At 43.6% G+C, this 16859-nt stretch overlaps 1 protein-coding gene across 1 annotated transcript; it reads left to right on the top strand.

The window, feature by feature from the left end:
- Positions 1–64: 64 nt before the first annotated feature.
- On the top strand, positions 65–15175 carry LOC120937681 (N-alpha-acetyltransferase 20). Its single transcript, XM_040351090.1, has 6 exons — positions 65–228; positions 3769–3793; positions 6210–6300; positions 9148–9283; positions 9368–9513; positions 14753–15175. Exons 1-6 carry the CDS (start codon positions 98–100, stop codon positions 14836–14838), a joined length of 615 nt encoding a protein of 204 aa, XP_040207024.1. The 5' UTR covers positions 65–97; the 3' UTR covers positions 14839–15175.
- Positions 15176–16859: the final 1684 nt, after the last annotated feature.

Here is a 16859-nt window from a genome sequence, read left to right as displayed (position 1 = left end):
TGGCCAATCCCAGCTTAGTTCCGTTCCTCAGCGGAAGAAAGAAACTTCCAGTGACAAGCATGGCGGTTTTCTGGTCTGCCAGGAACGTGACGTGTTTATGCGCCAGACCAATGGGTTGTACAGGTGCCCCATTTCCGGAAGTGTTCCACTGCTGTCCTCCCGGTGTGTGGAGAAGATGACTTCCCTCAGAGCATTCAACTGCGATGATCTGTTCCGATTCAATAACATGTGAGCTGGCAAATACTTTTCCTTCTATTATTTTCCGATGATAGGCCATAATGATAGAGTAGTGCTGTGTGAGCTCAGGGTGCACCCCCACTATCAGTGTACTCCCCATAGAGGACTGCACTCTGCTCATACTACACACCTCTACAGGATATATATATATATATACACACACACACACACACACACACACACACACACACACACACACTTATAACTTTTTGTTGGTTTGAGGAAATAGTTCCACCCTTACGCCTGTAGTCTGGTGGAAACATTTCCCTTTGCTATCTTATTCCTCAGATACAACACTCCAATGTGAGGAGAAATTCCCTCCCAGGCAGGAACTTGCACTTTTTCCCTGGGCAGCATGTGTTGCAATAAGGTGATATTAACCACTTAAGACCCAGACCATTATGCAGGTACAGGACCTTGCCCCTTTTTGCGATTCGGCACTGCGTCACTTTAACTGACAATTGCGCGGTCGTGCGACGTGGCTCCCAAACAAAAGTGGCGTCCTTTTTTCCCCCACAAATAGAGCTTTCTTTTGGTGGTTTTCGATAACCTCTGCGGTTTTTATTTTTTGCGCTATAAACAAAAATAGAGCTACAATTTTGAAAAAAAAAAATCAATATTTTTTTACTTTTTGCTATAATAAATACCCCCAAAAAACAAATAACAAACATTTTTTTTCCCTCAGTTTAGGCCGATATGTATTCTTTATTATTTTTGGTAAAAAAAAATCGCAATAAGCGTTTGGTTTGCGCAAAAGTTATAGCGTTTACAAAATAGGGGATAGTTTTATGGCATTTTTATTAATAATTTTTTTTTTACTAGTAATGGCGGCGATCAGCATTTTTTTTTTTTTTCCGTGACTGTGACATTATGGCGGACACTTTTGACACATTTTTGGGGCTATTGTCATTTTCACAGCGAAAAGTGCTTTAAAAATGCACTGATTACTGTGAAAATGACACTGGCAGTGAAAGGGTTAACCACTAGGGGGGCGCTAAGGGGTTAAGTCTGCCACTAAGGCAGTTATTCTTACTGTAGGGGTGCATGGCTGGACGTGTGACGTTACTGATCGTCGTTCCCTATAACAGGGAACAGACGATCAGCGACACTACCACCGAGAAGAATGTGGCAGTGGTTTACTTCCTCTTAGATCGCTTACCAACCAATCACTTTTACCCCCTTCCTTCCCAGACCAATTTTCAGCTTTCAGCGCTGTCGCACTTTGAATGACAATTGCGCAGTCATACAAGACTATACCCAAATTACATTTTTATTTTTTTAACACAAATAGAGCTTCTTTTGGTGGTATTTAACCCTTTGCCGACCGCGCTGTAGCCAAATGACGGCTACAGCGTGGTCTGCTAGTTCTGGGAGGCCATCTTTTGACAGCCTACCATGATTGCACAAGTGGCGTGCTCTGTGATCACAGTGTCCCCTGGACGCAGGTTGATGTGTGTGACGTCACTTCCCGTTCATTTTACAGCTGTTATCGGCCCTGTCCTCTGCAGAGCTTCCATCGCTGGAGATCGGGTTGGAGCGGGTCAGATCGGCTCTTTTTTTCTTTACAGGGACGGAGAGGTTAGTGTTAGTTCCATGTCGTTTATAGATGCAGGGATTTTAGTTTTTGCATGGACTTCCACTTTAACCACTTCCCGCCCGGTCAATAGTATATTGACGCCTGGGAAGTGGTTGTGTTATCCTGACTGGACGTCCAGCAGGATAACATGCCGTTGCACGCCACGTGATCAGCTGTGTCCAATAACGGCTGATCACGATGTAAACAGGAAGAGCCATTGATCGGCTCTTCCTCACTCGTGTCTGACAGACGCAAGTAGAGGAGAGCCGATTGGCGGCTCTCCTGACAGGGGAGGTTCGCCACTGCACCACCAGTAAAGGGGGCAACAATGAAAAAACAAATGGGCACTGACTGGCAACATGGGCACTGACTGGCACAATATGGGATACATGAGTGATGCCCAGCAATGCCATCAGTGCCACTCCTCAGTGTCCATCAGTGCCCATCCATGCTCTGTGCCACCCATCAGTGCCGCCTCATCGGTGCCCATCAGTGCTGCCTCATCGGTGCCCATCAGTGCCGCCATATCAGTGCCCGTAATTGAAGAAGAAAACGTACTTGTTTACAAAAAAAATTACAGAAAAAAATAAAAACTTTCGGTCTTTTTTTAGTTGTTGCGCAAAAAATAAAAATCGCAGAGGTGATCAAATAGCACCAAAAGAAAGCTCTAATTGTGGGAACAAAATTATAAAAAAATTATAAAAAAAATTGGGTACAGTGTAGCATGACTGCGCAATTGTCATTCAAAGTGCGACAGCGCTGAAAGCTGAAAATTGGCCTGGGCAGGAAGGTGCGTAAGTGCCTGGTATGGAATTGGTTAAAGTGGCTGTTTTTTTCTGTGTGGAGGCAGATACAGGTCAGAGCTGTCTCCTCAATGGTTTGATGACTGGGGAATACTCGGCAAACAGCAGAAGAGGTGCAGAAATTGCAGGTTCACAGAATGGATGAAGCATAAACAGGGAGACCATTGCAACTCAGGGTGGCTAAAACTCAATGATTTTTATTTTTTATTTTATTTTTTTTAAATCAGATTTTTAGGTTTTTGTCAAATTTATTTTAAGAAAATGCTTTTGGAGTAAAAATCTAAAGATAGTTTTTTTTTATTTAAGATACATTAATAATTTAGTTTATTCAGCATGAAATGGAGCTTAGTTATGTAGCATGAGGCTGTATATTCTGCAATATTTAAATTTTCGGTAAACTCGTTCAATGAATTCAAGCTGAGATAACATGCACTGCATCGATACATTCACACAATTTCACAGTAACCATGAGATAAATCAAAGTTCAGGAATATTCCTTTATTCCATTGTTTTGTAAATCTATGTACACTACAATCTGTATGATTGCGTTGGTTCTGATATCGCTGTTTTACTAACCTGACGGCTTATTATTTTTAATAGGAAACCTTAATTTTGTTTGCAAATATTAAATATTTTAACTACCAGCACGAATTAGTCCTTACATTTAAAGAGCACCTGTCATTTCAGATCCATCATGGCAGCGCTTGTTAGCAGGCATCCACTTACCTGCTGCCGCCACGTCCCTCACCTTGTTGTGTCACTGGTGCATCACCAGCCGTCCCATTTAAGTGAATTGGACTGTTGGTGAGTCAACAGAGGAACCACTGCGGGACAGAGATGAGAGTTGCTCTTTAAAAATTATGATTTATAATAAATTGAGCCTTTTTACTAGAGATTTAAATCAAATGCACCCTGATTGCACTTCAGGTACACCTTCCTCTCCAGCAAGCTCTCAGAACAGTGAGCAGCATTAGTGACATCACTTGAGTTTGAATTACGGTAATTAATGGAAACAAAATAGAAAAATTGTATTCAAGTTTACAAATGATGAGGTTAGTAATATTATTGTTATACTCCTGTAGGTCTGCTTTAAACCATTGATAATGTGTCTGTCTTTCTTGAATATAATTTTTTTTTTATTTATTTTCACAGAAATTTGGATCCACTCACAGAAACTGTATCCTTTATTTAGCTATGCCATCTAATAAAGTCTTTAATAACTCAGTAAACAAAGTTTATCTTAAAGGAGAAGTGCAGGATATTAAAAAAACAAACATATAAACTTGCCTATATGGTGAGCATCGGTCCAGTGCTGCAGCTGCCTCCCAATGGCTTTAGGACTGAGAACTCAAAACAGTTCTCAGTCTTCCCTGAGCAGAGAGTGGTGACTGTCGGCTCTGTATTCCGACCTTCCAGTGCTCACTAAAGTGCCTGGCTGGGGGACGGACATAGAGCTGTTGATTCAGTCTAACAGTGATGCACTGGGAGGCCGAGACAGCTTCCAGTCTGGCATCTGGGTGGATCAGGGCAGATCGCAACATTGTCGGGATCCCTGCAAAGCCTGGACTGGCACTGTGATGTTGGCAGACAGTGGACTTCAGCCCACTGTCGGCTTAATCTGCCTCACAGGTGTGCACAAATAAGTGCACTCTTGTGACTCAGAAGAGAAGTATAGCCAAAAGAGCTTTGGCCATACTTCTCTGTTTTTAATGAAGAAGTCTCACCCTACATATGTTTCCCCCCCCCCCCAAGGGGACAAATGCATACATGGTTATGTTCCATTTAAATTTGTAGATCCAGAGCTAGTGTGATTGAGAGTAACCCCCACTGTCCTACCACGCTGCTCAATATAAGCCAAATACTTACTGAATGATGATTGGCAGCACTGGTCACAAAACAAGCAGAGGGAGGGGGTATGTCAGGGAAGTCAGTCTTTGCTGTATGGGGAGGAAGGCAGAGCGCCCAAGGCCAGGGAGAGGGGACATGTCAGCCAGGGGAGGAAACTGCGCCTGAGTTTTCTTGGGGAGGAAGGATATGCTGTGTCTATGTGCTCACAGGGGAGGGGGTGGGAACAAATTGGGCATCATGCAGGCAGGCCCGGATTTACTCCCTTTGCTGCCCCAATGCCGGGTCCTTCAATGCCCCCCCCCCCCCCCCCTTAAAGGGTGGGGTCGACGCGCGGGGGTAAGCGATTTTTCCCAGACAATGACTGGTGTTGGTGCTTCAATCATCCCGGCACAATGGTTGTTCTGGTGTCAGGATGATTAAAATGCATTATTTCTATCATTACATTGTAATTTAAAATGAAATAGTTAAACTCAACATAAAGCAGAATGAGTGTGAGACCTGAGCGTGTCACTTGCCACCGTTGCTTGTCACCAGATGGGGATGTCACTTGCCACGCTGCCTGCCACCAGATGGGGATGTCACTTGCCACGCTGCCTGCCACCAGATGGGGATGTCACTTGCCACGCTGCCTGCCACCAGATGGAGATGTCACTTGCCACACTGCCTGGTAGCAGAATGGGAATTGCCACAGTTACCTGGCTGCCACTCAAAAAGTATCAGTTTGTCACTAAGTGCATGTAAATTCAAGCCCCCCTCCAGCATTGCAGAGTACTTGCAGCCAGGTACAATGCTGTCAGCCTCTCCTCTCCCACGCGGGGAAACTAGCTGCAGGTTAACCGTGAAACAGAGGCACATGAGACTCGAGTGAGAGATGAGAGTGAGGGCGGGCGGTGAGAGATGACGTAATTGTCTCTCTTCTGTGTCACGCAGCCTGTAAGTAAGGGCGGAAGTTGGAATAGCAGTGCGAACAATGAGAGAAGATGTAATCTCTCTCCGCCACCGCACGGCCCGCACCGCTGAAAAAATTCCTTGTCTCCTCCACCGCGTGGTGCCGCCCCTGCACATAGTGCCGCCCCGAGGCCTGGCCTTGTTGGCCTTGTGGGAAATCCGTCCCTGCATGCAGGGGAGAAGCTGACAGGCAGTAATCGCAGCTAAAAAGATGTAAATTGTAAAATCATTTGGCGTTTCTTTTTACGAAGATTGGTATTTAGGCCGGGTTCATACTGATACAACACGACAGTCATACGACTTTCATCCTAATTTGCTCTGCGACATCAGTCCTACATCTGTCCTACATTGGTCCGACATCCATCCGACTTGAATGTACAGGATACTATGATCCAACTTTATGATAGTCTTACTTGTCCTTTGACCAATCAAAACAATCCCAGTGTGAGATAAGTTCCTTTTACTGCTGCTGTAATCACATGTCGCATGTCAAAAGTCGGATGGTAAGGACAAGGATTCTACTTTGATCTGACTTCAATGATATTCAATGGGCTAAAGTAGGACCGGGAGCATTTTTAAAGTCGGACCAGTAAAGACGGCTCTCATAGGGAAACATTGATTTTCACACGTAATGCGACATGAGCTCCCAATGTCGGAGCGTTTGTCGTACCAGTGCGAACCCGGCCTCAAACTTAAATAAATAGAACTGCAGTTAATTTTTGTTGGTGATGAGACTTTTTCTTTAATGGCCTTTTATTTGCTTCAATAATTATGGTATTTCTTAACAAACATGTCAGTATGGGATTCCTTTTTATTTACAGTATTTGGCACACTGGCCAGAATATTTCATTGTTGCTGAGGCTCCAGGAGGTGAACTTATGGGTTACAGTAAGTACCTGATTTGTGGTCTCAAAATACCAACCAAATCGTCCTCTTTGCTCCTCCCAAGACCTCTTGCTCTTTAGCTCCCTTGTCACCTCATCCCATGCTCACCTCCAGGACTTTTTCCGAGCCCCTCCCATCCTCTGGAATGCTCTACCCCCAATCTATACGAATTTCTCCTACTTTCAGATGATCCCTGAAAACTCCTCTCTTCAGAGAGGCCTATCTGACCCCCACCTAACAACTGTACATTTATTTCCACATCATCACATCCCCCACAGTTATTACCAGGGCTGTGGAGTCGGAGTCGGGGGAAATTTTGGGTACCTGGAGTCAGAGTCGGCAAACAATGCACCGACTCCGAACTCCTACTAAATTTAGATTGGAATAAAAAATAAAAAATAAAGCAAGTTTAAATGTCCCAATTCACAAAAAGTTATAATTAATGACTTCTCTACTGTAAGAATAAAGACCAATGCATGCAGTGCCTCACGTAACCGCAAAACGAACACGTTAAGTGACCGTGAAGAAGCATGCTTTTCATGTGCTTCACTATATGGCACGCAACGCACAATTAGGAGCTGCAATACTTATACTTTCCATAGTGTTGTGTTCTGCTTTTACAGGGAACGCATGTTAGAGAACCAGTAAGTGTCCAAATAAAAAAATTCCAACAGGAGTTTTATAAAGCACTAAAAGAAGTTGAAAAGTATGATCGCTCATCAAAACTTACTGTTGAAGAAGCCATCCTTGTTTATCCAGAGATCGTTAGTGATGTGGCCAGAATAGTTACTGCAATGCCACCCACCCAAGTCAGTGTCGAAAGATTATTTTCAGCCCTAAAAATAATAAAGTCTGACTTAAGAGCCTCTATGAAAGAGGATCTGGCAGAGGCAATTCTCTTCCTTAGAACTCTACATTGAATTGATTTGCATTTGCTAAGCCTATAACTACATTTCAAGATTAATATAAACCATTTCTAGGTTCTACAGATTTTGTTTTTGGTTCATTATAGATAAGCTTTGTTTTTGTTCTAAAACAACCAAATAATGTGGTTTGTATTTTTGAACTGGTAAAGATCCTGTTCCTGATGTTTATGCCTGCTGCTACTATCCAGCCACTTGATTGTTTTCATTGTGTTTGTCTTTTGCTTAAACTGTGCAATACAGTAGACTGTTGGCTTCCCAGCCAGTAGTCCTGTGGTAGGTTGCGTTTCTTTCCCTCAAGGAATGTATAAAATACATTTGCATATTAATACAGAGGAGTCGGAGTCGGGGAGTCGGAAGTACATAAAACTGAGGAGTCGGAACATTTATCTACCGACTCCACAGCCCTGGTTATTACCTCCTTGTATCTCTTGACCCTCCTTGTTGGATTGGAAGCTCTAACGAGCAAGGCCCTGATTCCTACTGTATTAAAGTGTATTGTCTACCCTCAAGTTGTAAAGCGCTGTCAGTGCTATATAAATCCTGTATAATAATAATTTCCTGTTATAGCATTTGTTAAAAAAGGACAATATCATACCATCTTTGCACCAAGTCAAGCATAATTTAGGAAATACAAGTAGGCTGTATTCCATTATTTTGATTGCCTTAAATTATTAAATAAAATTAATATTTTCATCCATTTAGAGTTGGAAAGCAGCAATAGTAATGAAAAGCGGCCACTTTCCGTGGCCCAGATTCTCAAAGGAGATACGACGGCGAATCTCCAGATACGCCGTTGTATCTCTGAGCTGTCGTATCTATGCGCCTGATTCTTAGAATGAGTTACGCATAGATTTGTATTAGATCCGACTGGCGTAAGTCTCTTACGCCGTCGGATCTTAACTGCATATTTACGCTGGCCGCTAGGGGCGTGTACGCTGATTTACGCCTAGAAATATGTAAATCAGCTAGATACGCAAATTCACAAACGTACGCCCGGCTGACGCAGTACAGATACGCCGTTTACGTTAGGCTTTTCCCCCTGCTATATGAGGCGTAGATGCGGTGTACCAATGTTAAGTATGGACGTCATTCCCGCGTCTAATTTTAAAAAATGTACGTCGTTTGCGTAAGTCGTCCGTGAATGGGGCTGGACATAATTTACGTTCACGTCGAAACCAATACGTCCTTGCGGCGTACTTTGGAGCAATGCACACTGGGATATGTCCACGGACGGCGCATGCACTGTTCGTTAAAAGCATCATTTACATGGGGTCACATAACATTTACATAACACACGCCCACATCTTCCACATTTGAATTAGGCGGGCTTACGCTGGCCTATTTACGCTACGCCGCCGCAACTTACGGAGCAAGTGCTTTGAGAATACTGCACTTGCCCGTCTAAGTTGCGGAGGCGTAACGTAAATAGGATACGTTACGCCCGCTCAAAGATACGCTGCTGTACGTGAATCTGGGCCCTTGTGTTTAAGTTAAGATGGGCTGCATATGTTAAGTTACAGAGCAGATGACTGGCCTTCTCCCTTCCACAATTAAAGTAGCTATTGAAAGTCATACCTGCTAAAACAAGTAGGAATATATTTCTCTTTCCAGTGGGCCATTACCTAAATTAACACTGCTTTGATGCTCCCTGGCCACTGCAAGTATACGACCACTAAATAGCTGGTTGTTAAGAATGCAGTGGGTGCCAGCTCATATATATACAACCAGGGATTCCACGCTGACAGCAGAATGTAAACAATAAAACAGTTGTATTGTACTGTTGCATTGGAAACTGATACAACGTTGGCTTGTTTTTGGGCCTAGTCATGCGGGGGTATACTGCAGGTTTTAACAATAAAGCAAAAAAATATTTAGCTAAATTCTTGCTGTATACTTGTAAATAGTATGTATGTTTGACTTCTAGTAATGGGCAAAGCTGAAGGGTCTGTGGCTCGGGAAGAGTGGCACGGACACGTCACTGCACTCTCTGTAGCACCGGAATTTCGACGCCTTGGGTTAGCTGCCAAACTAATGGAACTGCTTGAAGAAATTTCTGAAAGGTGAAAGCTGCTCCAAAACAACATTGCACTATGAGCATCATGCACTAAAGGAACTTCCTAACATTTTGTTTTCCCTATTTACAGGAAAGGAGGATTTTTTGTTGATCTGTTTGTAAGAGTTTCCAATCAGGTAGCAGTGAACATGTATAAACAGCTGGGATACAGCGTCTATAGGACTGTAATAGAGTACTACTCGGCCAGTAACGGGGAGCCAGATGAAGATGCATATGGTAAGTCACGTAAATTATTTATTTTTAACCTCTCAAAATTAAATGTGGGAGGGGAGCACACTTGCAATTGCTCTTTAAAAATTATGATTTCAATTATATCCACCCTGATCCTTAATAACCAGGAAATAGTTGGTCACAAAGGATCTGCCTCCCGCCGGCTCCACAAATAAAAAAATGGTGTAAGGGGGGAACCATTCTGCAGAGAATGCATTAACGCAGAGTTCCACCCAAAAGTGGAACTTCTTCTTTAAAGCGGTGGTTCACCCTCCATGACAACATTTTAGCATAAAATTAGGCATAGTAGCGCGAGCTACAGTATGCCTGTCTTCATTTTTTTAGCCCGGTACTCACTGTGCAATCATAGAGACAAGATTGGGCGTTCCTATGGAGAGGGAAGGTGATTGACGGCCGGCTCTGGCACGTCACGCTCCCCGAAGACAGCCGGAACAGGTCTCGGCTCTTCACGGCGCTATACGGCGCCTGCGCACAGACTATGCGCAGGCGCCGTGAAGCGCCAAGTCCTATTTCGGCTATTTACGGAGAAGCGTGACGTGCCAGAGCCGGCCGTCAATCACCTTCCCTCTCCATAGGAACGCCCATTCCCCGAGGGGAGTCGGAATCTTGTCTCTACGATTGCACAGTGAGTACGGGGCTAAAAAAATAAAGACAGGCATACTGTAGCTCGCGCTACTATGCCTCATTTTATGCTAGAGGAAAAAAAAATTTTTTTTTTATTAATGGGGTGAATCCCCGCTTTAAGTACTCCTTGCCCTCTTACATGCCAGATTTGGTATGTCGTTTTTGTTGGGGGAGAGAATGGGTACTTACTTTAGAGAGGGACTTTCTATCCCACTTCCTCTAGGCGGCAAGGCGACTCCTCCTTTCCCCCTAGACAATCTTCTGGGACATGTCACAGGTCCCAGAAGATTGCCTGTCAACTCAGAGCGCAGTGCGCGCCCGACTGTGACGCCACAAGCTCTCACGGCCGGGTGCCCACAGTTCCAATGATGGTGGAGAGGAGCATGGTTTCAGGCGCCCACATCGCTGGACTGTGGGACAAGTAAGTGTCTGTTTATAAAAAGTCAGCAGCTATACTTTTTGTAGATGCTGACTTTTAATAAGCTGAAAAATCCTGGAACTCTGCTTTCAGGTAAAAAAATCTTTTTACCTTTTCAACCACTTTTAAATACTGGCAGATTAATTAAAATTAATCAATTTATTTTAACCACTTCAATACAGGGCTTTAATACCCACCTCCATACCGGGCCTATCCTGGCACTTCTCTCTCACATGTATAAATCATCATTCTTTTGCTAGAAAATTACTCTGAACCCCCAAACATTATATATGTTTTTTTAGTAGACACCCTAGGGAATAAAATGGCGGTCATTGCAACTTTTTAGCTTGCGCGTTTTTTGCGCAATAATTTTTCAAACTCCTTTTTTTTTTGGAAAAAAAATGGTTTCATGAATTAAAAAATAACAAAACCGTAAAGTTGGCCCAATTTTTTTGGAAAATATGAAAGATTATGTTACGCCGAGTAAATAGATACCTAACATGTCATGCTTTAAAATTGCGCACACTCATGGAATGGCGCCAAACTTCGTTACTTAAAAATCTCCATAGGCGACGCTTTAAAATTTTTAAAGGTTACCAGTTTAGAGTTCCATAGGAGGTCTAGTGCTAGAATTGTTGCACACGCTCTAACGCACGCGGCGACACCTTACATGTGTGGTTTGAACGACGTGTACATATGTGGGCGGGAATTACGCGTGCGTTCGCTTCTGAGCGCAAGCTACCGGGGACAGGGGCGTTTTAATTAAAAAAAAAATTTTTTATTATTATATATATTTTTTTTTTTTTTCCCGATTGCTTTTATTCCTATTACAAGGAATGTAAACATCCCTTGTAATAGGAATAGTGTGTGACAGGTCCTCTTTATGGAGAGATGTGGGGTCAATAAGACACCACATCTCTCCTCCAGGCTGGAAAGCATGAGATCGTGAAAACAAATTCACAGATCTCATTTTTACTAGCCGCAATTGCGGTTTGTTTACTTACGGGTACCTGGGCGTGACGTCATCACATCGCGCCCGGGCCTCCGAATGGTCATAGAGATGACTGGTGACCATCTGGTCACCAGTTATTACTATGCTTCCCATCCGGCAGACGGCGATCATCTCTCCGGGCCCCCGATGGCACGGGAGAGCCCGGAGAAGTACCGGAACCGCTGCTATGATTGTTCTTATGGTGCGCAGGATCGCCACCGGAAAAAAATGATATCTGAATGATGCCTCTAGGTGCAGGCATCATTCAGATATCACCGCACAAAGTACAGGACATCATATGATGTCCACCCGGGATAAGAGATCCCCTTTGTGGATGTCATATGACAGTGTGCGGTATTGAAGTGGTTAATAAAGTAATCGGCAGAAGAATTTATCTTCTACCAAAGCTCTATCTCAGGGATCCTCAAACTACGGCCCTCCAGCTGTTGTAGAACTACACATCCCATGAGGCATTGTAACACACTGACATTCACAGACATGACTATGCATGATGGGAATTGTAGTTCCTGAACCACTGGAGGGCCGTAGTTTGAAGACCCATGCTCTAACTGCTATTAGAGATGGAATTAATGCAAAGCGTTCTCTGATTGCATGAGGTGGAAAGGCGGGGCTTTAATGTCACATTCTACACTCTGTTCAATCAGAGAATGCTTTAAATTCATGCAGAAATTGCAAAGCATTCTCTGAATGGCGCCCATGTTGAGCAGTCGATCGCCATCATTCATGGCATCGGTTGGAAAAACATAATGGTAAATACAAGCTGCTACACATTTAGTATGTAGTGCTGTTTTGTTCACACACTTTGTATTCATGTATTTTGAGCTGCCTGATCTCCCTTCACCTTTTAAAAAAAAAAAAAAAAAAAAATCATAACTACAGTCTTCAACATATAGGCTTATTACCAGAGGTCCTAATACAAAAATTTGGGCACACTACATGAAGACCAAATACAGCACTAACTGTAAAATGTTAAACAAGTGCAGTCCATTGCATCATGGGATTCAGCAGTCAGCACTGCATATGATGAGTGAATTGCGCTAACTTATTAGATATAAATGAATACCTTTTGTTATCAACAACAGTTGGGTGTATAAATATTGTGAACTTTGTGCTCTGTGATAATGGTATCTGAAATTACCAATTAAATTATGCGTACCATCAACAATAATTCTAATATCGCTTTTTCTTGCTATAATTTTCAAATATAAATTGCAATGTGCAAAGCTATGTTATATAATTCATTGAGTCCATCCCATGTGATATAACTAAAAAAACAAAACAAAGACTGAAACCAATTTATGCTGCAAATGCCAGTAACCAAAAAATATCCATAAAATGTTTAACCAAAAGAATATATATAGCCGCCAGCAAATAGAAGCACAAAAGTCCTCTGTGTACAATTCCTTTCTAAAATAACTTGCTGTACTTCCACCTTCACCGTGTGTGTGCCTACACCACCACCAGGTAGAATGGGCACTCGCCAGATAGGCTAGATCAGCCCTCAAAATTTCCACTCGCCTACTAGCATTTGGCGAGTGGATTTAAGCTGGGGGCGAGTGATGACAGGGCTGCATGACCAATCTCCCTCCAATCTGTGCCTACACTTAGAGTCCCGATGAGATTGGCGGCCGAAGAGGAAAGGTGCATGCTCGGGAAAAGTAGTCTGTTGAGCCGCGCACAGGCAGAGCCGTACACAGGTGCTCTACTTACAATTCTCATTAAGCCATGGGACCGAACAGTATGACCTCTCTGAGCCTGCCCCCCTCCCCCGGGCCCTGACCAATGTAGCTGGAGAGCAGAAAGTAATGAGTGAGGTGGAGGATTGCAAAAATTACCACTCCGGTGCAGCGCTCACTGAAAGTTGCCCTGACATGAGAGCGGCAGCCTTCTAGTTTGTGCAGTTTTCTTCTCCTTGTGCATGTAAGTTTAGCCTGAGCACTGTGAACAGACTGGTCTCAATGTGTGCTGTGCGCTGTCAGTGTGCGCTGTGCTATGGTGTCAATGGCTGTGCAGTTGTGTGGATCTCAGCGCTGGATTGTACTCCCTCCCGCTGTGCTGCAGCTCCTCTCCTCTCTGCCAGCCTGAATAAAAGGGGGAAGTGGGGACATGCAAGCGTGAAGCCGCACACACAGGCTCCTGATGATGAGATGAATGGGAGAGAGAGGATGGATGGGAGTTGCAGAAGAGACAGCAAGATAATGGGGAAGAGACCCAGTTCTAGTGCCCTGTCCCTTTGGTCTGCCCCCAGTGCCCTGTCCCTTTGGTCTGCCCCCAGTGCCCTGTCCCTTTGGTCTGCCCCCAGTGCCCTGTCTCTCTGGTCTGCCCCCAGTGCCCTGTCCCTTTGGTCTGCCCCCAGTGCCCTGTCCCATTTTGTTAAAGTTGTTGTTGGTAATATTTTAATTTTGTAACTTGATTCTGCATAAAACATTGTCATTCCATGAGATAATCTACGAGGGCGTGTTTACGGGTGCAATTAGGCGCAGGGCAGTGTATGAATTAGGTGGGGCAACTGGTGGCGAGTAACTCTTGAGGCCTGGCTAGAGGCTCAGGACTTGAAATTTTGAGCCCTGGGCTAGATTATGCGCTTTTGGTTCATAAGGATAACCACTCCATCACTCAGACTTGTCAGCAGTCCCTCCCAATGTTCTGATAGAAAATCTTGCTCTATGAATGCTCTTGGAACATAAAAAGGACTATCATGGTGTAGTATATCATAAAAGATTTATTGAGGTTAAAAAACATATATCATCCATGTACATGTAAAAGTGCCTTGAAGCCAGCACTGAGCTGCTCCAGCCGTGTACAAAGATACGCCTGGTCCGCACGTGTGCCCCTGTGGTTTCTCACAAGCAGCTTGCCTTTCAAGCCTCGTTACAGTCTGACCAGGAAGCGATGAGCAGATGCTAAATCCCGCAGCCTCTATGCATTTCGCATTAAGTGCGTCATCAGGAAGCTTTTATGATATAAGGTGCCAAGGTTCGCCATCACTGGTCTATCGTATAAAGTACGTTTATGTTTTTTGTTGTAACATGACAAAATGTGGCAAATTTCAAGGGGTGTGAATACTTTTTTTTTTTTTTTTTTTTTTACGGCACTGTTTGTAATCGCGGTTTTCCACCTTTACATGCATTGTGTAATCTCCCTTTTTTTTTTCTCTCTCTCTCTTTTAGACATGAGAAAGGCACTATCAAGAGACACAGAAAAAAAGTCTATTGTCCCCTTACCCCATCCTGTTAGACCAGAAGATATTGAATAACCATAGCTGTGGTTCTTGGGCAAATTAGTGAACTTTATATCTTCATATCATGTACATAACAAAGCAATTGGCTTAGTCTTGCAACCTTTTTTACGCTCAATGTAATGTTTATGATGCAAAGCATTTTCTAATATTGGCAAACATGGCAGCATGTATGGAAGTTTAGTGCAGAATTCCATGTATTTATTTAGGTGAATGATTTCATGGTTATGGACAAGAATGTGGCTTAAAGAGATGCATTTCATTTATTCTTCTTTTCATGAGGACCATTCCATTTTCTGCTAAATCTAGCTACATGTGTAAATAAAATTCAGTAGATTTCCCCATCCATACTAAATGGCCTATTGTATTCTAACAGAACACACCCAATTCTATCAGTATACCCAACCAGAGGCTACACTCGCTGTTTAGCTTACTTTTTCCACCCAGCTCCTCGAAGTCTGTTAAGCTGGGTGGCATTGTCGGCTCAGATTTCAGCTGATTTACAGGAATCGCCCAAAATTTGAGTCATCTATGGCCAGCTTAAAGCGGATGTGCCACTAAAAAAATATATTAAAAGCCAGCAGCTACAAATACTGCAGCTGCTGACTTTTAATATAAGGACACTTACCTGTCCTGGAGTCCAGCGCCGTCCGCAGCAGATGACGAGCGATCGCTCGTCACCCTGCTGCTCGCCCCTCCATCCACGGTGAGGGAACCAGGAAGTGAAGCGCTCCGGCTTCACTGCCTGGTTCCCTACGGCGCGAGTCGCGCTGCGCCCGCTGATTGGCTCCCGCTGTGTGCTGGGAGCCGAGTGTTCCCAGCATACAACGGGGGACGGACGGGATGCCAGGACAAAATCCGTCCTTTGCCCGTATCGTGTGGCCGGAAGTGGGTGCAAATACCTGTCTGTAGACAGGTATCTGCACCCCCCTCCCCCTGAGAGGTGTCAAATGTGACACCGGAGGGGGGGAGGGTGCCGATCAGCGCAACTTCACTTTAGGATGGAGATCCGCTTTAAAGTGATTGTAAAGCCTATTTGTTTAAAAAAAAAAAAAAAAACAGGTTTATACTTGCCTGCTCTGTGCAATGGTATTGTGCAGAGCATCGGCAGTGATCTTGGCTTTTCCTCTTTTGTGTCTGCCACCATAGCAAGCAGCTCCTGAGCTGGGCTGTGTGCGATCATAAACGCAGATCCACTCGGCTCCACTGTTATCAGCAGTTTTTGGCAGGGGCATTTTTTGGCTGGGGAAAAAAATACCCAAAACTAGTGGGTTTTTAGAGTTTTTCAGCTGTAAAACAGTTCTAACTTTGAAAACAGCTTAAAAATGCAGCTATTCTACATTTATCAGTGTTTTTGAGTCATAGTTCTAGGAGTATAGTTTTGCTAATAAAAACAAAAACAAAAAAAGCTACAGCTAAAAAAAAACACTGGTGCAAAAAAAGCTGAACAACTAGCTTTCTACAACTAATGTTACTGGCTTTTTTTTTTTTATATAATGTCCAGTGTGCATGAGGCCCTAGTCACGAACTCTCTGCTTTGCCCCTCCAGCGCTCACTGTGGAGAGGTGGGAGCAGCTGACTCGGTCTCCCAGCAGCTTAAATGTTATACATATTATTTGTTGTATTTTATGGTGAGAAGAGCAATAATGGTTTAACCAATGAGGGGTAAACTTATTATCTAGTTATCCTGTAACATTTTAATATAAATTTATCACAAACCCGTACAATTCAAACCAAGTATATAAATGCAACATGCATAAGTGGGGATCACCTGTTTTGAAAGCTGGAGAGTTGGAAAGCTAGAAGTAATTTCAACATAAATTGCAGCTCTATTCTTGTGTGGGTAGAGGTGTATTGATCCTCATTTCAAGCATCTAGAGACTTTATCACCATTCTAGCACTGACTGTTTATTTTTTATTTTAAATGTAGAAGTAATGGCTGCTGAGTTTATGTAGCACAGGGTTCGACGAATCCCGGGTGCCAGGTTGCGATTGCGACTAGAATTAGCGACCTGGCGCGGGCACAGCTGAGGTATCCC

This window comes from Rana temporaria, chromosome 4 (genome assembly GCF_905171775.1).
Source record: "Rana temporaria chromosome 4, aRanTem1.1, whole genome shotgun sequence".
Taxonomy (NCBI): Eukaryota; Metazoa; Chordata; class Amphibia; order Anura; family Ranidae; genus Rana; species Rana temporaria.
This window is presented reverse-complemented; position numbering and strand designations above follow the sequence as displayed.

Bases quoted from the DNA above. Each gene is read 5' to 3' on its own strand.
- LOC120937681 (XM_040351090.1), top strand. From the start codon at position 98: ATGCGCCAGACCAATGGGTTGTACAGGTGCCCCATTTCCGGAAGTGTT. The intron at 6,301-9,147 runs GTAAGTACCTGA...TTTGACTTCTAG, and splicing joins AGGTGAACTTATGGGTTACA to TAATGGGCAAAGCTGAAGGG. The intron at 9,284-9,367 runs GTGAAAGCTGCT...CCCTATTTACAG, and splicing joins CTTGAAGAAATTTCTGAAAG to GAAAGGAGGATTTTTTGTTG.